We start from the raw sequence: 22,865 nt of genomic DNA, 5'->3' as shown, positions 1-22,865 counted from the left end.
CACACACGGATAGGCCTGAAACGGCGTCATTTTGGCATCTGTGGTTTGAGCCCAAAACGGCGCCGTTTTATATCCTTATAAAATTTAAAAAAATTGCTTTTTACTCATTTCTGCCACTGTTTTCTTAAAAAAAATCAAAGGTTTCTCTTTTCTCTCAACACTTCCCCATATCCGGCCATGCTCCGGTCACTAGCCACCGCACCGGCCGCTGATCACCGGAGACGGCGCTGCCGCCCGCGGTGGCTGTAAAAGGGCAAAACCTCCATATCCGTCCTTCTGACCCCCATTGAATCCAAATCTGGGGCCAAAAATCCAAAAATATTAGCAAAATGCCCCAAAATGTCAAAAAACCTTTCAGTTTCCGGCCACCTATCCTCAGAGGTGACTTCCTTGGCAGTTCACGGCATTGAAGACTCGGATACAGGTCAGATTCTTATCCCTTTTTTTTAAATCTAGTATATAAAAAAATAAGAGGTAGAGTAAAAAAAATAAAATAGAAATAGATTAAAACGTAAATAGAGGTAAACCTTCTGAAGATTTCTCTATTTTTATTGATATTTTGTTTTTTTGTTGATATTTTTCGGCCACCCTTTTTTTTACAATCGATTTTCTTAGGCTTTTATAGCCGATTTACATATATTTTTATCTATTTTTTTCTATTGTTTTGCTTCTGCTTTGCGTGTTTAGCTTTTTTTTCTTTTTCGTGTTGTTTGTAGGCGTTGACGGAGGTGTCAGACGGAGCAGTTGGTGTCAGTGGCAGGTGGTGGCAGAGGCATGTGAGGCGGCAACTAGGGTTTCCTTCTCTTTTTGGCTGAAAATTAGTTTAGGTTTTTGGGCTAGGGTTTTCTTACTTGGGCTTGAATTTTGGGTTCAAGTTTGGGTTGGTTTAGGTGGGTATTGGGTTAGTATTGGTGTTGGGTGTTTGGGTTTTGGGTCTCGGGTCAAAATTGGGCTTGTATAGCTACCTCTCTTTGCTCGTTGTCGTGTAACGAGAACAGAGCAAAGACAAAGAAAGGCCAATTTTACCCAGTCTCGCCGAATCTTGACTTCTTCTAGTACTTCTCTTCTTCAAGTAGCCTCATTCCAGTCCACCGTGTCTTGTTGCTTCAATCTACCCTACTGTAACTTTAGGGGGACGAGATTTGTGGTTTTAGTCTACTCCACTACATCTTCAGAGAGATAGGATTGGACGCGATCTGCTCTACTGCAACTTCAGAGAGATAAGATCTGTGGTTTTAATCCGCTCCACTGCAACTTCAGAGAGATAGGATTGGTTTCTTATGTTCTTTCCACTGTAACTTTAGGGAGATAAGGCTTGATGCGATCTACTCTACTGCAACTTCAGAGAGATAAGATCTATGGTTTTAATCCGCTCCACTGCAACTTCAGGAAGATCGGATTGATTTCTTCTGTCTGCTCCACTACTGCTTAGGGAGATAAGATCTACAATCTTTAACCTACTCCACTGCTGCTCAGGGAGATAGGACTGGTGGCTTAAATCTGCTTCCTACTATCTCGAGAAGATAAGATTCGCCGTTTTCGATCTGCTCCACTACTGCTTAGGGAGATAAGATCTACAATCTTCAACCTACTCTACTGCTGCTTAAGGGGATAGGATTTGCGGCTTAAATCTGCTTCCTACTATCTCAGAAAAATAAGATTCGCCGTCTTCGATCTGCTCCACTACTGCTTAGGGAGATAAGATCTACAATCTTCAACTTACTCCACTGCTGCTCAAGGAGATAGGACTGGTGGCTTAAATCTGCTTCCTACTATCTCGGGAAGATAAGACTCGCTATCTTCGATCTGCTTCACTACTGCTTAGGAAGATAAGATCTAAAATCTTCTTAAATCCATTCCACTACAACTTCAGTGGTATAGGGTTTGTGGTTTCACCGATCTATTCTAGGGAATATAACCTGTAGAATCCATTTCATGGGCCTATTTATGCCTAGTGGTTAGAATATATGATCGGAATAAATCAAAATTTTCTAACCAGATGTGCATGAATGATATTTGCATGAATGCAAAAATGTCATGAAAATGATCCTTTAATGTTTGAGTTGTGATTGCTCATTATACATTAAGGATCTATTACCAACACGCCAGAACGCTATCTTGTTCGGCTAGTAACACTCACCTCTTACTTAATCGGATTGCCCCCACTGTAATCTTCAAAGTTCAATCCACTGTAATCTTCAAGGTTCAGTCCACTGTAATTTTGGGACATAAAATTTGAACCATCTTCCTCCCACTATAATTTTAGAGTATAAGGTCTGGCTCTTTCCCAATCCTCTCCCACTACAATTCAGGGATACAGGATCTGAATCTCTTTGGTCTCCTACACCATTCTCAAGGTGTCGTACCAAATGTTTATGCACAATTGTAGTACTTTCTCTTCTGAGAAACCTCTTCTTATCACTCGGTGATCATTGCTTGTTTGTTCATTGAAGTTTTGTCACGAACACGACATTTTATCGTTTTGTTCAATCCATGTTTGGACAACAAAATCCGAAAGGATGGTCTTAATTTAGACTTTTCCTCCCTAGACATTTCGACCTTTAAACTTGGTGTATTCTAAACAATAACCCTGTTTCAGGTTCCTGTATTATTTAGAAACTTCTAGAGTAATATGCAAAACTTCCCTTGTGAAAGTTTTATTAGTCCATTAATCATTATTCTAATGCAACACGCTTGCAAAAAGAACAAAACGATGGATAACATGAAATTAATTTGAGAGCATAGCTCGAAATGAATAAATTATCAAGAATATTGAGAATAAAAGAAGAATTGACTTGTATCTTAAAAAAGAATGAATTATTCCAAGAACAGGCAATTCAATAAAAATAGTATGAATACTAGGTGCCCCAGATACCGCAGCATGAGCTTCTCTGCCCCGAGCTCCTTGAGGACCCTTTTAAACTTGATATGTGTTTAGAATTCCTAGAAGACTTTGTTGATGCCTTAAGAGGTAGCATCTCAACTTCTTGCTAATTCGGCGAAGACAAGACTACCGCATGCCCCACCTTTGATCAAAATTTGAATTGCCCTTTACGGGTTTTCACTTGGTCTCTCATTTTTCTTTTTCTTTTCATTCTTTTTCCTTTTCTTTTCTTTTCTTTTTCCTTTTTTCAGACATTCTTTGATTGAATCTGAACTCGTAGGGTTAGGCAAGTCATTGTTATCCCTTCTGGTCAGAACCAACGCTTTTCCAAATAAGGCCTTCCATATAAGGTCTTTTCCAGTTTGATATCCACTTTCTTTTGAAGCCCTTTTGTATGAGGAGGATCTACTTTGATACCAGGTCCCACTCATGGAATTCTCTGAGGCGAACCTTTTTGGTGAGCTTGCATCATTTCCATTTGACCATGACAGATAATTTTAAACTTCTCTCATCAATCGGGATCGAATCCAAAACTCGAAGAGAAAGGATCTTGATCTCAATAAGTAAAACTGCGATAAGCTAATGTGTTGCCCCGGTAAAAAAAAAATTTTACGCCATTCATTTTAGGGTGATATGGTGTTAATCTTGAACAGCCTACAAACTTCTGATGTCGTGTGATTGTTCAAATTCAATGCATTGTTTGATATGATTCTTTTGACATTCTATACCAACATATAATTTCTTTTTCAAGCGTTTGCTGACCGTCAACTCTGTGACATCGGCATATGAAGTAGCTTCTATCCACTTAGTGAGGTAATCGATGTCCATAAAGATGAATTGATAACCGTCAAAAACCTTAGGCGAGATTGGCCCAACGACGTCCGTGCCCCACACAGAGAAAGGTCATGGCTTCTATTGATTCCTTGTAAGGTAGGATCTTGTTCTCGTCTTTTTCTCTTATCCTTAACAAACCAAGAGATCAGCTACAATCTCGGTCACCTTCAAAGTCCTGAGGTTCCTCTGGATACATATCTTGCTCAAAAGGAGGTTCTGAGTCAATGGCAGTGTCACTCATGTTGTTGATGTCCAAGGACCTATTGTAGGTACAAAAGGATATACAAAGAATGTATGAGTTTAAGAATAATTATTTGTATAGTATGATTATGACTGAAAGATTGATTTGGAAGAAAATCTAAAAGAATGAAAGAATAAAAAATGATTACTCGTAAAGAATGAAAGAATATTGGCTCAAAAATGATCGCAAAGATGCATTTCATTAAAATAATGACGTTCAGACATGAGCCTATTCCACAAAGGAGTTCTTATTACCTCTAGGCTGAAAGCAACAAGTGTATTCTGAACATTACTCTAGGTAAGCTCTAAATACTACAGAGATTTCTTCTGCAGTCCGATTTATTTATAACACTTCCAAGTTTATAAGGGTGGATATCTAACAAAGTCCATTTTCAGTTGCCTTCATGTATGGCACTAATGTGAACGTTTCTTTTTTTTTATTAAACTTCCATCTCTTTATTGCCCACCATATTTAGTTGGATCTTGGCTAACCGCTCTTGCATGTGCAGTTGTAGTTTGTTTTGTCTCCCCCTTTGGAGTTGTTCAAGTTTTTCCAATCTTTTGTCCATGTCTTCTATTTTTTCTCGGGTAACGTAAGGGTGTTTGGTTGGTAGGTTGGTTTTCAAATTAACTAAGGAATGATTTTAAGATCTCTTGGTGGACTTTAATACATATGATGTAATGTAATGTAAATGCATGAAATGAATGCAAAAAGAGACGTTGATTCTTGGTTCAATTCTATTAGAACAACTTTACTAGAAAATAAATCTCTTTACATAAAATGAATATATATACGATTTTACCCTCATAGGCGGAGACATTCGATCCTCTTCTTCATCCGAGTGTTAAGATAAATCTCACGAACTCCAAAAGGGGCGTCTCTTCTATCTCTTTTTTGCTTGATCCGGGCCCTGACTTGTTGCTCACTCATCCTCATGATGCTCGTTGGCTTCTCTTTAAAAAATTTCAGCGGCTCTCGAATAATCTTTTTCATCTTGAATCCTCGGGCAACGAAACAAAGTCGTGTACTCATTCATCAAATTATCACCCTTCCCTCGTTACATTTTCTCGGACCATATTCGGACGACCGTATTGTCTCCCACTTTATCAAGAAACCCATTTTCCATGACAAGCTCTCTATTTAGTAACTGAACGTGAATCAACACCTCTTTCCCATGATGAAAATGAAATGCAATCATAACCAAAACAAAATGAAACAGTTAGTGCAAAGCAAAAGTAAGCAAGAAAGAAACAAATAGAGCACCTATTCGGGTGATTACTAGGGGTTTGGAGTGGCTCTACCTAGGGGGCTCCTAAGGTCTTTTACATGTGGCTTGGTTCTAAAGCAAATGTACCCAAACCAGCAAATTCCTCGATCCTCACCCATTATAGGCTCATATGGACCGAGTTCAGTTTAGGAGAATACATTTCCTTATGGCTGCACGGAGATAAAAATATCACGAAGACATAGGTACGGATGTATCCCGAAAGCGACCCACTATCCTGCACAGAGGTGAAAACCTCACAAAGGACTAGTTTCTCACTCCCACTTAAAAAGGTAAAATCGAGTGGTTATGCAATGCAATATGTAGAGATATATCGAAATTCAAACCAATAGAGTAATTACAAACTGAAGTAATGATAATCGTAACAAAAACGGACAAAATACAACAAAATGATCGTAAATTTAAACCAAGTTTCTGGGTGACCTCTAGGCAGTCGGTGTGATTCTACCTAGGGTAGGCTCTTAAGGCTCATTATATGTGGTTCGGTTCTAAAGTAAGGGTACCTGAGCCAGCAGATTCCTCGATCCTCACCCATTATAGGCTCATACGGACTGAGTTCAGTTCAGGGGAATACATTTCCCTATGGCCATGCGGAGATGAAAACCTCACGAAGACATAGGTACAGATGTATCCCGGAAGCAATTCACTGTCCCATGCGGAAGTGAAAACCTCACGAAGGCGTAGTTTCTCACTCCCACTTAGAAGAGTATGACCCACAGTCATGCAATGCAATATGCAAAACTATGTCGAGAGACTTGAACAAATAAAGCAAATATAGCAAAATGACAAACTATAAAAATGAAATGCAACAAAAGGATTGTAAATTTAAACCAAATTATCAATTTTCGACAAAAAGACAATAAATAATCAACTCGTGGCTTGACTCTCTTATTTTGTCCCCAGCTGAGTCGCCAAGCTGTTGACACTATTTTTTTGACAAAACGGGGTCGACTTAGATTTTGAAAATAAAACAAAAATGGGAGTCGCCACCAATATTTTTTGATGAGGTGTGATCAGGTCACCTAGTAAAAAAGTTATTTTTAATAAACGGTTTAGATTTATTAAAATAATGCTTTTGGTCTGCGAAATTCAGAAAAACAGGTTCGGGAATCGGTTACGTACGAGGAAGGATTAGCACCCTCATAACGCCCAAAAATTGGTACCTAGTTGATTAATTAGTGTCTTAATCTCGAAAATTGAAAACTTTAAAGAGACTTAAAATACGATCTTTTATTTAAAAAAAAAACTTGTATAAATCAAATTACATGTTAAGACCCTCTAATTTCGGAGAGAGAAAATGTCACACCCAATGAGTTAGGGCATGATATTTTACATCCTCAAAAATGAGCTTGTCCAAAAAACTCGTGCAATAAAATTTAAAATGATATTCAATTGTTTAAGTCATATGAAGAAGTCGCAGCCCAATACGTTAGGGCACAATTTCTCAAAATTCTAAACATTGAATACTACCTTTATTATTTTTTAGGAAAATCCTCATCTTGAGAAAACAACGTGTCATATCCAATGCGTTAGGACACAACGAATTGAATTCCCGATAATAAGCTTTTTATTCATTTTTTTATTAAAGAGCATTCTTGACTATTTAGATTCAACGAAAGAAATTGGAACCCAATACGTTAGGGCTCAATCCTCTCGAAGATCCCAAATACGAGTATTGCCTTTATTTTCAAAATTTTCTCTTTTTATAAATTCGGGTAAAAAATTGATGTAATGTTAAATTTGATATATGAATAAATGCCGCATTAATAAACGACAATAATGAATAAGATGATGTGAACATAGATAATACGAACAACATCGTAAATGAGATAAATAATAGGAGAGACAAATTCATCATATCACAACAAATAAATAAATGCAATATTAAGACATTCTTTTCAAATAATAATAAACATATACGCAAATAAACAAATTAACATGTAGTGAAACAAAAATGCAATAAATGAAATTAATAAAACTATAAAAAGTATAAGAATATGTGTGTGTGTATATATATGCATATTTTAAAATATAACAAATATATATGTATAAATATAAATTATAAAATGTATGTACATATATGTATTATAAAAATGTATAGATGTATAAGTATATTTTAAGATTATAACATATATATAAATAAGAATATATGTATGTATAAATATATAACATTAAATATATGTACGTACGTATATTTAAAAAAAATGTGTGCATAACTAAATTTGAAATAAATAGATATAGATAATAATATAGTAAGACAGATATATTTAATATTTAAATAAGCAAATAGAAATATAATAATGATAATGATAATGATAATGATAATAATAATAATAACAGAACTAAATTGAAAATAAAACAAAATCTCAGGGGAGAAATCAGAAATAAAGTGAGGCAAAGGATCGAATTGTACTACGCGAATGAAACGGAGGGACCGAAATAGTAAATATTCTGCCTCGCAAAACGCATCACTTTACGCGGGACCAAAATGAAACAAAATTAAAATCATGCGGGAAAAATTAAAATAAAAGAAAAGAAAGAGAAATGACCAGATTGCAATACGTTGCAAAAGCGGAAGGACCACACGCGCAAATAACCCATTCTTAAAAAAACGCGGATCCTTTCCTGGAGCGGGTTGGATCACACACGGATAGGCCTGAAACGGCGTCATTTTGGCATCTGTGGTTTGAGCCCAAAACGGCGCCGTTTTATATCCTTATAAAAGTTAAAAAAATTGCTTTTTACTCATTTCTGCCACTGTTTTCTTAAAAAAAAATCAAAGGTTTCTCTTTTCTCTCAACACTTCCCCATATCCGGCCATGCTCCGGTCACCAGCCACCGCACCGACCGCTGATCACCGGCGACGGCGCTGCCGCCCGCGGTGGCTGTAAAAGGGCAAAACCTCCATATCCGTCCTTCTGACCCCCATTGAATCCAAATCTGGGGCCAAAAATCCAAAAATATTAGCAAAACGCCCCAAAATGTCAAGAAACCTTTCAGTTTCCGGCCACCTATCCTCAGAGGTGACTTCCTCGGCCGTTCACGGCGTTGAAGACTCGGATACAGGTCAGATTCTTATCCCCTTTTTTTAAATCTAGTATATAAAAAAATAAGAGGTAGAGTAAAAAAAATAAAATAGAAATAGATTAAAACGTAAATAGAGGTAAACCTTCTGAAGATTTCTCTGTTTTTATTGATATTTTGTTTCTTTTTTGTTGATATTTTTCGACCACCCTTTTTTTTAACAATCGGTTTTCTTAGGCTTTTATAGCCGATTTACAATATATTTTTATCTATTTTTTTCTACTGTTTTGCACTGTTTTGCTTCTGCTTTGCGTATTTGGCTTTTGTTTCTTTTTTGTGTTGTTTGCAGGAGTTGACGGAGGTTTCAGGCGGAGCAGGTGGTGTCAGTGGCAGGTGGTGGCAGAGGCATGTGAGGCGGCAACTAGGGTTTCCTTCTCCTTTTGGCTGAAAATTAGTTTAGGTTTTTGGGCTAGGGTTTTCGTACTTGGGCTTGAATTTTGGGTTCAGGTTTGGGTTGGTTTAGGTGGGTATTGGGTTGGTATTGGTTTTGGGTGTTTGGGTTTTGAGTCCCGAGTTAAAATTGGGCTTGTACAATTCTCATAAAATATTTTTTGAAAAATAAACCTTTTTGGAATAAGTTAATAAAATAAACCTAAATAAAATAAATTTAGAAGAAGAAAAAACAAAGTATAAACCCCTTTTTTTTCTATACATATATATATTTTTTCTTCATATGCTTCAAACTAATTAGTCAAAAGCAACTTAACTAGCTACCATTATCTTGGTTTTAACACTTATTTTAGTTTTTGTAATTGAGTTGAGTTAAGCTTAAATATTGGTAAACTCAAACTCGACTCAATATTTGACACTTGATTAAACATCTAGTTTTAAACTTGAGCTTAGGTCAAGATATAATGGAGCTACTTGAGCTCAGGCTTGGCTCAATAATTAAGATTGGATTAATAATATATTAAGGATAATAACGTAATTTAATAATAAAATTAAATTTTACATGAAAAGGCTTTTGACTTGCTAGATGTTTCAAATAAATATTCTAATTGTTGTTGCAACAAAAGTTGGAACAACAAAATAACAAAACAGTTTTGCAAAAGAAAGTGAAGGGAAGAAATAGATCAACACATAATATTCATTAATGCAGTTAAGATTCAAGATCCTATTTCTAAGGAGTCTAATTCAAAAAATAATTTTATTTAATAATTAATTCAATATAACTTTTGATTTAAGTCCAATCTACCTTCACACCAATAAATAATTTGAACCTTAAATTTATTGTCAAAATTGTTGCAATCACTCTCCCAAAAACCTCATGATACAATTGATTAAACTCTCCAAAGAATGGTTAAGAAAAGAGTGTCAAAATTGAGTACAATATAGTAAAATACTCAACAAAAGAACACTCCCTACTGTGCATGTATAGCCTATAAATAGGCTTTGAGTAATTTTATACCTAGCTAGTTGAAATAGGATAGGTTAGCCTTTAGCAACTTCAATCTCACTTGAAATAAACTCGATTAGCTTCTTAGCAAATAAGTCTCTTACTTGAAGTCAATTTAAATCTGACCAGCTCCTTTTCTTTAAAGAAAGCAAGATAGAATTCTAGTCACAGTTAAGCTCCTTTAATTCCTTCAACAATGCTGCCACATAAAAGAGAACCCAAACTCTTTTACATTTGACTCCCTTGTACATAAAAATGCATCCAACACACCCTGCATTTGTTGCTTAAAAAAATATAAGCAATCAATATTATTTTTATACAAATCAAAATTATCAACAAAAACTGTCACAAATTATTGTTTTAATTGTTGTTCAAACAGAGAATGGAAAAACTGTAGGGGGCAAACAGTCAAAGTTCATAACAAAATATTAAAAATGAAAAATTCGATAAGGTTCACGAGCGGTTCAAATTGAGTAATACTAAATTTGAATTTTGTTTGATCGACAGCTAGAACTCGAGCTCATTTCGATAAAATCTTGCGTTTTATTTACTCCTAATTTACCCTTCTTTTCAAACTTGTTAAAGAAAAAATTAGTATTTCAATGGAGGATTTGAACACACTATTTTAATTGATTTTTAAGAGAATCAATCCAACAATTTGAAAGTTGACATGAATCATTAATTTGATCTAATTATTTGATTGGTTGATTTATTTTAAGAGAAACAATTGTGAAAGTTCACGTAGATCTTTAATTTGAATTGGTGTTTAATCTAATTATTTTTGTGGGTTCACGTACTACAAGAGATATTATCTTGGAATAATTTGATTTTGTTGCATAATAAAACTAATCAAGAGAAATTAACTTGAAAATGATACTACTGTTTTTTTTGTTTGTTTTTATCTTTAAGGTTGACTGGATTTAATCTTTTATTATTAAAATTAAGAATCTAATTATATTCTGTCTTATCAACCTTTCACATACTTTAGATATGCCCTAAAATAACTTAATAAATTTTCCATTTTTCCAAGGTAGATAAAGAGTGGCTTGTGTTTGTTGGTTGTTTTACCCTAAACCCTTTATATGGGGCTGTTTTGGCTACTTATATCGAAATAAGCAATGTATTAATAAAGGAAGAAAAACAAGCATTTATGAGGTGAAGGCCATGTGACATAGCTCTAGGCTGTGTAACTTTCAAACAAGGGACACATGGTCGTATCCTAGCCCGTGTCCTTACCCATGTAACTCTTTGAGTAGGGTCATAAGGTCATGTGCTATGCCGTGTAACTATTTAAGTTACCCCACATGCCCGTGTGCCAGGCCGAGTAACTCATTGACTTGCACCCTAAAGAAATCATCAGATGACACACGGTCGTGTACCCAGACTGTGTGTCTCACACGGCTGAGTCACACACTCATGTCTCAGGCCGTGTGAACCCAAATCTCACCTAAAATCAAGTCATTTCAAAACCTAACCATGCATACACATTTAATCCATTTGTGCACACTTTAAAGGGACCTAAACATCATCCAAACACACATCAAAATGTCATTTCAAGATCCTAATTCAACTAACCAATATGCCATTCAAAGGCACCTCAGATGCATACAAACAACATCTACCTAAACATGTCAATATTACCACATTTCAAGCATCATATTCTAGTTAAATACTTACCAAAACATGCCACAAATTTGACCATTAATAAACCAATCAAAACAGACCATAAAGGAAACATGCATAATAAGATAACTAAAGTGAGACAATTTGTCAAAACATCAAATGATACCTAACCAACATAACTTCCAAAAGTTTATACATGCCAAAATAGCAACAACACATTCATCAAAATATCATTACAAATCACCCTATACATGCCATTATAAACCTTGGCCAAAATGCTCAAAAAATACCAAAAGACTTACGAATAGTGTGATAGGTATCCGACGAGCTTCCAAACCAATCGAGCTTCCGATAATCTATAAAATAAAAGAAAGAAACTACATAAGCAATGAGTGCTTAGTAAGCTTGTATAAACCGAAACATAACTTACCATTGCGCTTACATAACATAAAGCAGACGTATAATGTCAACCAAAACCATAAGCTTGGAATAAGCCTATATATCATCGTCAAATTCACACGTTAGCACACTTGTACATAATCCAAATGAATTAACCATAAGTCAATTTCCATATTAAATACATCATTTAGTTCATGCATTCTTTCTATAAGATTATGCTTAATTCCATTTGAATGCTTACCATTTCATTTCCTTTTCTTACCCGTTGAACCATCTAGAATTACATCGGATACTCAAGAAAGCTCACACAAAGTGTGCCTTTACATATAACCGTAACATTTCCTTTACATCATTGCTCACACGAGCTGCGAAATAGGCCTGCTCACACTAACTGTGGAGAATCCGCAACAAATGCAGGACCTCAGCCACTGGTAGGACATTCAAGACCAGCACCCAAAACATGAAATAACTAATGACATGTCATTTGTATCCTACGAATTCCTAAGGTTCAACCATAACTCAATATCCGTCAATTCATCATAGCATTGATACATTTATATATATCGATCATTTTCATTAAGCATAACATAGAAAACATTCGATTTAAATATCGTTAACACGATAGCTGTATATACGAACTTACCTCGACAGTTAGGGGCATAGACGTTAGATCAACTAATCCGAAGCTTTAACTTTTCCCTGATCTAAGTCTGAACGTGGTTTATCTTCATCTAAATGGATAGTTTCAATCAATTAAACGAACTTTTCCCAATTTAGTCCATAGGGACCTATACCAATTTGTGGCACGATAGCTGTTTATACGAACTTACCCCTATCATTTTAACTTTTCCCAATTTAGTCCATAAGCTCGTAATTTGAAATGTAACCACTTTAATCTTCCATTCAAGCTAGCCAAATTTCATAGGGACCTATACCAATTCATTTAAACTAAGATTTCATAATTTTAACAAGAAATCTTACTAATTTCACAAATAAATCCCTAAATGCATTTTTATAAAAAAATCACTAAACAAAACTTGTTTATTTCTCAACAAGGATTCATAATCCATCAATTAATATAAAAAATAATTCAAGAACATTCATGGCATAACCCTAAACCTTTAATATCTTTACAAATTAACCTCTGGGATAGCTAGATTAAGCTAAAACGAACTCAAAAACATAAAAATCATTAAAAACGGGGCTTGAATACACTTACATGCAAGGAAATAAGCTTGACCAAATACCCTAGCTTGTTTCAATGGTGATTTTTTATGGAGATAGGAAGAAATGAAGAAGATGAACATGATTTCTTAGGTTATTTTAGTTTTATTTACTAATTTAGCTTTTTGCCCTTTAAAAATTATCAAAATTTCAATAAAACCTAATCCATAATAATCCACTAACTCATTAAATGACCTATTTACCATTCAAGTCCTTTGATTTAAGGTTTCATAGCCATTTGACCCTTTTAACTAATAGAACTTAACTTTTTCACCTTTTACGATTTAGTCCTTTTCACTTAATTAAGCATTTAAACATTAAAATTTCTTAACGATATTTTAACATGACTTTAATATAATCCTGAAGACATTAAAATAATAATAAAATAATATTTTACTCATCAAAATTGTGGTCCCAAAACAACTATTTCTAACACCTTAGAAAACGGGCTGTTACATCAATCGCATAAAGTCATAAAGAAAGGGTATATAGTAGTATACTGTACTATGGTTCACCAAAAAAGGAATTAGGGGGAGAAGCTAAATATAGGGTTGACTTAATGACTTTATTATTTAAAAACCAAATATGTCATCAAAATAAGAATGAAAATATTACAATAAAAAAGAGGAATGAGGGAGAACTATACCTACAACAATGCCTACAACAATGGTAGATTCGACAAACCGCAGATGGGAGACTGTCAATCTCTCAGATATAAAGTGAAAATTAATAACTTCAATTTCAATTAATTGATGCTAATGACTGAAGTATTACTCAAATGAAATTTGACCTTATTTAACTTGTAGAAATTTTCTCTATTTGCCATGGTTATCGGAAAATAGAGAATGTTGAATGCTAGTAACCGTTGATTTTTTTGGGAAAAATTAAAATTCTCCATTAGCTTTTGTAATAGCCCATTTTTGCCCGGGCCCATACCAGTAAAACAAACCAAAAATATAAAAAATTAACAGCCCAATAATAATAAAAAACCTAGTGGCCCAAGTGGCCCACAACCTAAACTCAAGTTTTCAACCAAATCTAACCCTAGCCACCTTAAGCTTTGCTGCCGCCGCATGCCACCTCTTCCCCCATGCATCTGACGCCCTCTGCCATCACCTGCAAAGAAAAAAGACACGCAAAATAAAAGAAAACAAAAAAGAAGAGACAAAAAAGCAGCAACAAACAAGAACAAAGAGACAAAATAGATTTTGTAATTTCGGCTATAAAAGCCTAAGTGCATCTTTATAATGGCTTCTTCGGATTTTTGATTAAAAAATACAAAAAGAGGTTTAATAGATAAAAAAAGGTGCTTTCCTTATTTTTCTTTTTTATTTTTGAAATAAATAAACAAATAGTATAAAAAATGAATAAAGGAGCGAACTTTATTACCTTGGAAGCCGTAGTCGGAGGTTTTCTACGATCTTGAGGGCGGTTGAGCCAGTGGGTTCACCGAAAACCCCACCGGCGGCAGTGGGAAGTCAGAAAGTCCCTAACTTTTTCTTTTTTTCTTTGTTGTTTTTTTTTTGAATTTGGAGGGTCTTTGGACTTTTTTAACCCCAACTCGGGGCTTTACTCAGAAAAATGAGCAAAAAAGAGTATTTTTTTTATTTTTTCGGCCACCGCGCACGGCGGCGCCGTCGCTGGTGGCCGGTGGTCGGAGTGGTAGCCGTTGGTCAAGGGAGAGACAAGGGGAAGAGGGGTTTTGAGAGAAAACCCTCAGTTTTTTTTTGAAAAGGGAGAGGAATGAAAACTTAAAAAAATTCTGACTTATATAGGCCTATTAAACGGCGTCGTTTTGGGCTTAAACATCAATAGCCAAAACGGCGCAGTGTGGCATAAAACCAGGAGCCGATTCGAGACCCGACCCGAATGCGGTCAGGATCCGCATGTTGCGCCTGGAGGGGCTATTTGCGTGTTTAGCCCCTCTGCTTTTTATAGTGCAGTGCAGTCTGACCCTTTTGTTTCTTTCATTTTGGCCAATAAATTTTATGCTGGTTTCATTTTAATCCTCGCTGAAGCGCTGCATTTTAGGACTGGGGAATATTTCCCTGGAAGTCCCTTGCTCCTTCAGCGCATTTTGTTTTAGTCCCGAGTCACCCTCTTTAATTTATTTGCGTTTTGACCCCAAATTTTAGTTTAGTTTTCAATTTAATCCTCTATTTGTTAATTTAGTTATTTTATTATTAAATTAATTATTTTAATATTATTAATACTATTAGATGGCATCATTAATCTTGTATTATTATTTATTGTTATTATTATTTATTCATTTATGCCTTTTAAATTTCAAATTTCAAATTTTGTTATATATATACATGCATACATTTTATAATATATACATATACGTACATATTTCTTAATTTTTATAAATATATATATACACATACTTTTATATATTTTCTATGCTTCATAATTTTATACACATACTTATATACTTTTTACATTTTAAATATTTTTTATATTTTTTTATTTCTTTTATTTACATATATATATTTTTCTTATATGTACATATATATTTTTATATTTTATAATTTTTATCTATTCTCGTTGTTGTTATAATTGCTTCACTTGATGTTTATTTATTTATTTATTTATATGTCCATTATCATTTTAAAAAAGAAACATTTTAGTTTTATTTGTCTATTTACTTGTTATTTTATATGTAATCGATTTGTCCTTTTTTTCTTTATTTATTATTTTTGTTGTGATTGCTTGTGTTATCTATGTTCACATCGTCGTATTCATTATTGTCATTTATTAATGCGGCATTTATTCATATATCAAATTTGACATTACATTAATTTATACCCAAATTTGTAAAAAAGAAAATTTTGAAAATAAAGGTAATACTCGGTATTTGTGATCTTCGAGAGGATTGAGCCCCGTATTGGGTTCTAATTTTCTTCGTTGAATCTAAATAATCGAGAATACTCTTTAATCAAAAAACATAAATAAAAAGCTCATTATCGAGAATTCGATACGTTGTGTCCTAACGCATTGGATATGACATTTTGTTTTCTCCAGATGAGGATTTTTCTAAAAAAAATAATAATGACAATATTCAATGTTTAGAATTTTGAGAAATTGTGCCCTAACGTATTGGGCTACGATTTCTTCATTTGACTCAAACAATTGAATATTCTTTTAAATTTTATTGCATGAGTTTTTTTGGACAAGCTCATTTTTGAGGAGGTGAAATATCATGCCCTAACTCATTAGGTGTGACATTTTCTCTCTCCGAAATGAGAGGGTCTTAACAGGTAATTTGACTTATACAAGTTTTTTTAATACAAGAATCGTATTTTAAATCTCTTCAAAGTTTCTAATTCTCGACACTAAGACACTAATTAATCAACTAGGTACCAATTTTGGGCGTTACGAGGGTGCTAATCCTTCCTCGAACGTAATCGACTCCCGAACCCGTTTTTCTAAATTTCGTGGACCAAAATCGTTGTTTTAATAAAATAAAATCGCTAATTAAAAACAACCACTTTTCGAGGTGACCCGATCACACCTCATCAAAAAGGATTGGTAGCGACTCCCATTTTCGTTTTCATTTTCAAAATCCAAGTCGACCTCGTTTTATCAAAAAAATAGTGTCAACAGCTTTAATGGTAGGAGTTGGAATTTGGGAACTAGAGGAGGTTTGAAGAAGTCAAGGAGTTGGAGATGAAGCATTTATGGCAACGAATTGAAAGTCCCTTTTATTTTCATTTCTTTTTTTTTCCTGCGTGTAGTGAAGCGTAGATCAGAAGACTTAAAAGGTTGAAGTTTTTTTCCCACATTAAAAGCTGAAGAAATAATTTTTTTTAAGCCCCTTCCAACCCTGAACCCTGGGCTGTCACCCTCCTAAACTCCCTAGGTTCGGGCTTAATATGCATTAATGATTAAACATTATAATATTATTTAATACTATATATTTTATTATAATATATAATATAATAATAGTTATATATATGGATTAATAGTTTAGTAATTGTTATATACTATGGGAAGGGATCCACTTACACTAGTGTAAAACTAAAGAAACTAAAGTAGTTTTACACCTTTTTGTATCTTTTTGTATGATTAATATTTTAACGATTCAACCATCACATTTTATATTCCATTCATACCGATCATGCATGTCAAAATTAACGTAAAATAAAAATTTATGACTATTTGTTTTATGTAAAAACTTTCAACTGTTCAATAAATATTATTATATATATAGTATTTTAGATTAATATGATAGAGACATCAGATTAGTTCAAAATTTTACATGCATAAAAGTATAATTTTCTCGATAAATTCAACGATTTGATTATTAAAATATTAATCATACAAAGAGATATGAAATTGTGTACTTTTACACAGATGTAAGTGGATCCCTCCCCATATACTATATTATTATATTATGTAATAGTATATCATCTATTATAGTTAACAATTAAAACCGACTAAATCAACCAAATCGAGCCAATTCAAGAAAAATGGTTAGTAATTTCAATTGTAATTTTCGACCAACTAATATATTTTTTTTGCTTGGCGAAAGAAAATAATTTATTAAATAAAAAATAATAGTTATATATGTATCAATAGTTTTAATGTAATACTATATCACATATTATAATAGTAATACATAATATATTAATTATTATATTTTACTGTTTATTATTATATTTGTTGAAATATGCTCTAAGCCCCTATACTCTTTGTGCATTTGAAAGTTAGCCCTTCTACTATATAAATATATTATATAACGCTATATTATATCATATTATATCATATCATATATTAATAATTCATATATGTGCGTTAAGTTCAGGTAAGGTAATTGGTTGATTTTGTAACACCTCAAACCCGACCTAAATGATATTGTTGAATCTGGAGTAAATATATTAGTTAATTTAAAAAAAAAAACCAAAAGTTTAATCCTAGCTTTAGAAATCGAGAATTCTGAAAATAATATTTTTAGCAAAACACTTGCATGTTATTTTGGAAATTACGTACAGAACTTATTTATTTTTCAAAATAGCTCTTAACTTGGTCTCGTTTGAAAACTTCTAATTTTAGTGAGTGTTTAGAAAATATAAATATGGCAGACATTCGTTAAAAACTATTTATTCATTTATAGAAAAACACTTAAGAAATTACTTAATTTGCAGCGGAAAATTTTTAGAGCTTTAGTTTTGAAAATCGAAATCCATTTTGCTAACTCGTGTGATTTTGATGTTTTACGTTCGAAAATATCAAATACCGACGAATAAAACAAAACCAAAACAAAGCCCAAAAATAAATTACAATCCCAAAAAATCCAAAATAGATAATTATGAAAACCACCATATTTTAATTAACTAAGAAAAACAATCCGAGCTCTCACACGTCGTTCAGTCCTAAGCCTGAAGATTACCTGAAAAGTCAGATGTTAAATAAATAGGTGAGTTATAAAGCTCAATGTGTAACAAACTCAAACCAAGAACTCAAATAACACAACCAACAATTCACAGAATCGTAGAGAATTTCATAACGATCATTTGAGCAAAACTGAGAATGCGTGCTTATGCCAATACAGTATTTTTCAAAAAACGTAATACAAGTTTTTTTCAGAAATCATTCTACTCAACTCCGCTACTCACCATGTAGAGTTCCCCAGAACTCGTCCATCCAATCACACCAATAGAAAAATTGTAGTCAATGCCACCAGAGAACTACAGTTAAAACTGTTAGATCAGATATATGTGGACAAGCCACTATATTGCAACCAAGCTGCTAGACAAAAATGTGGATAAACCATCAGATAATACAGATCATTAAACTGCCAGAACTTCCTCCATACCATAATATCTCAACCCTATGCAATGTGACATGACATGCATAATTGAAACAGAATGATAAGCATGTTGAACATACAAAACCAACTTGTGTCACACTAGGATTCAAACACAGGACCAAAGGGTAAATTGAAGTCTTACCACTAAACCAGCAAGCTCATTCTTATTATTAGTTGAACGAAAATATTACTTAAGCCAAAAGGTCCCAAATAGGGGATTAGACAAAAATTTAACAAAATTCAAGGGAGATGAATTTGAACCTAGAACCTCTCACACTCTTCTCACAACACTTATCCACTAAACCAAATCAAACTACTTAACAAAATTTCCACAACTTTAATTTAAAAACAAGATGTGACCGCTCTTAGTTTCACCAGCTCAATTTCTTCTAACCCGGTTTTTGGGATGTGATAGATTTGATGTAGCCAGTTCAATTTTGATTTTAAGATTTATAACTGTTTAAACCAATAAACCAACTTTACACTTATTAAATATAATATATATTTAAACTTAATACCAATCAAATCCAAACTCAATTTAATTTTGCTTCAAAACTAAATCTAAATAAAAACAAATCAATTCTAAATCAAAGATTAATATAAAGATCATAATAAAAACATTAACCATTAATCAATAAAAAAACTAAAACCTAAATTCACAGATCATAAAAAGAAACTAAAATTAAAGATTAATATAAAGATAATAATAAAAACATTAACCCTTAATCAATAAAAAAACTAAAACTTAAATTCACAAAACATAAAAAAAAAAGTAAAAGTAAAAACTAAGTTTTCAAATCATTAGAATTAAATTTAGGGTTCAATGGTGATTTTCCCCCTAAATATATCTCACTCATCAATGTGGTACTTTTGGGTATTTTTTTTTCTAAATTTGGTACTTATGATTTGATTTCGTCAAAGAATTTACCCAAACAGTTACAAAATTTGACATGACAATGATGGGCTAAACAACGCGTGACACACGTCATGTTTTAAAAAACCAAGCCAATTGATTGATAATATCAGTTTTGATTTTCGACTAATTAATAGTTTTCTTTTGTTCAATAAAAAAATTTATTAAATAAAAATTAATAATTTTAAAATATATTATTACATTATGGAATATTATATCACATACTATAATAGTAATACATAATATATTTATTATTTATTATTATATTAATTGAAATATGCTCTAAGCTTCCATACCTTTTATACATTTGAAAGTTAGTTAACCTATTATATTATATAATGCTATCATATATTAATAGTTTATATATATAGATTACGGTAAGGTTAGGTAACTGGTTGATCTGATGTTAATGGTTCGATTTTGATTTTAAAATTTAAAACCGTTTAAAATAAATTAACCAACTTTACAATTATTACATATAATATGTATTTAAACTCAAACCCAATACCAACTAAATCCAAACTCACACAATCTTTATCCAAAACTCAACCTAAATAAAAAATAAAACAATTTCAAATTAAAAATTAATATAAAGATAATGATAATAATGACATTGAACATTAACTAATAAAAAACTAAAAGTAAAACCTAAATTCTCAAACCATAAAAAAAGTAAAAGTAAAACTTAAAATTCCAAATCATTAGAACTAGATTTATTAATAATGTTATTAGTATTGCAAAATAAATCATTTTTAATTATTTGTGATAAATATAACACTAATTACCGTAGTATTAAAATAGTATATTGTGTAATTATATATTTTATATTTCATTAATTTTAAATTTTATAGTTTTTAATATTTATTATAATTATACATATTAAAAATATTTTATATTTTATTAATGCTTTTAAAATTTTATTTCACTTTATAATTTAACCTAAAAATTTATTACTAATTATGTTTGCTATTAATAAAATGTTAATATAAATATGTAATGCTTATAAACATATTTTCATAAGATAAATAATTGTTATTTATTTTTATTTTAAGTGATATCATAAAATTATATTAATTATTAATGAATATTATGGTGGTTCAGTTATAAATTTAGGTTTTTTCGGGTTTTGGGTTGGATTTATCTCGGGCTCGGTCTAGGTTAAACTTGGACTCAGATTCTTACATACTTTGGCTTTCTCAAACTCAAGTTTTTTCGGTCTCGAACTTTCTTGACTTGAATTTGTTACAACCTTGAATTTTCTCAAACTTAAATCGTTTGCAGGTTCTAATCAACACAAGTAGACTTTCAAGCTCAGGCATGTTTTGCCGGCTTTACTGATTAGCTCAAACCAATAAGCCCTTTCTATACGCTCACACCTAAGGTTCAAAACCTCCGTCTAGGCAATCAACATTTAGAATATCAATTAAAAACGAAGGAATAAAGTCCCAAATTTACAAGTTCTCATAAGACAAAAGCTACCTTTGCCAAAGCGTAAGCGATTTTATTAGCATCAGTACGAGTCCATGAAAGACGCATTACTGAGATGATTCTTAAGATAAAAACAATCGTTAATGAGCAACTGTAAAGCTTGAGCAAGTTCAGGATTTACAACCATTGTCAAGTGCTCAACAAGCCTTTAATGAACTCGCCCTTATCGTTGAAGAACAGCTCTGTATCCCCAATTTGTCCTTGAGCGTCCTACTACTGCACCGGTACAGCATTTCATCCCATTAACAACGGGCAAAGTCCACTTTACTGTGTCCGGAGTTAAGTTGATAGGACCAAAAGATCTTTCCAATTTAGATTTTGCCAGCACCTACTTCAAAGCAAAAGAATGAATATGAGCGGTAGAGTAATCTTTATGGTTCGAAACCACCATAGACTCTAAACTAATAAACAAGTAGTCTCCATACGGTCAAGGAGATTAATAAGTAAGTTCGTGACTGTTAGACCAACTGTATCAATGCCAGTGTACTGTCAAACATGTTTCGCTCAAAGGCACTCAATCAAGACGTGGTCGAGACTTTCAACAAGGCCACACCTTTGACAATTCAAGTCCAATTGCACTCCCCTCTCTACTAAGTATTGCAAGGCACGAAACCTTTCAAACATCTCCGAATGAAGTGTTTGACTTTCAATGAAATATGACAATTCCAAAATTTCAACCAAGGACCATCAACAAAGAAATCAAGCATATAACCCGATTTCACCCTATACCAACCCTGTGCGAAAACTAAAAAGGAGGGTTTAATCTGATTAAAAATAAAAATAACAGAAATATATAAAAGTTGAAATTGCAGTAAAATAAACAAAAGAAAATAAGATTAAATAAATTGTTGCGACCATGCTCTAACTAATATCGGACAATGAATTTTTTTTCCTTTTTATTAATGTTGTGACTAATTGTTCTTAGTTGGTCATTTTTTAAATTGACATGGATTAAATTGCTCCAATTTTTCGAAAGATTATACAAAATATGAAAAAACAAAAACATCATCACCACAATAAATTTAGTTATTGTTTAAAAGGATATATTAAACTAATATCGGAATTTAAGGAATGCAATTTTAAAATGTGTTTATATTATAGGGCTAGAAGTAATTAATAGGAAATGAAGTAATTCGGTGGATCTGGTATTAGAAATTAAAAAAAGAAAAAGACCTTTAACTATTTCCCTTAATAAACTAATAGATTATGAATAATTTAGCCACTTTCAACTTAAATGGGGCAATTTAATCACATCATAAATGTGAAAAACATCAAATAGTTGAATTTTTTTTTAAAAATCAAAACAATATATATAATATTTTAGAAAAAAATAATTATTCCGATGACCATTTCTACCGATGAGCACCGTCAACGGAGGAAGAGCGGTGGCAAAAAGGTAGGTTTAGAGAGAATTAGGTTTTTTGTTTGATAAGGTGAAGAAAAAAAATGAACTAAATTTAAGAAACAAGTGGGGCACCAAGCAGAAACAACCCATTCCCCGACGGGAGCAATCAACTGGGCCAAAAAGAAGCAACAGGCCACTGGGCCAAGAAGTAGACCAGCCTAGTCTTTTGTTTGTTGGGTCATTTTAACTTCTTTTTTTTTAAGATTATTGTTTAAATATGTATATTGATATTATAATGTTACTATTTAGTATTGATTATTAAAATTGAGAAGCATGC

At 32.7% G+C, this 22,865-nt stretch overlaps 1 protein-coding gene across 1 annotated transcript; it reads left to right on the top strand.

Moving 5' to 3' along the window:
* The first annotated feature begins 8,020 nt into the window (after positions 1-8,020).
* On the top strand, positions 8,021-10,648 carry LOC121222106 (uncharacterized). Its single transcript, XM_041102014.1, has 3 exons — positions 8,021-8,310; positions 8,618-8,856; positions 10,634-10,648. The coding sequence occupies exons 1-3, from the start codon at positions 8,226-8,228 to the stop codon at positions 10,646-10,648; spliced, it is 339 nt and encodes a 112-aa protein (XP_040957948.1). The 5' UTR covers positions 8,021-8,225.
* The last annotated feature ends 12,217 nt before the right edge of the window (positions 10,649-22,865 follow it).

Source organism: Gossypium hirsutum, chromosome D10, assembly GCF_007990345.1.
Source record: "Gossypium hirsutum isolate 1008001.06 chromosome D10, Gossypium_hirsutum_v2.1, whole genome shotgun sequence".
In the NCBI taxonomy this organism is placed as follows: Eukaryota; Viridiplantae; Streptophyta; class Magnoliopsida; order Malvales; family Malvaceae; genus Gossypium; species Gossypium hirsutum.
The sequence above is the reverse complement of the archived record's forward strand: the minus strand, read 5'-3'. Positions and strand labels throughout refer to the sequence as shown.

Coding starts and splice junctions, on each gene's coding strand:
- LOC121222106 (XM_041102014.1), top strand. CDS start 8,226: ATGTCAAGAAACCTTTCAGTTTCCGGCCACCTATCCTCAGAGGTGACT. Junction 8,311..8,617: donor CGTTGAAGACTCGGATACAG/GTCAGATTCTTA, acceptor TGTTGTTTGCAG/GAGTTGACGGAGGTTTCAGG.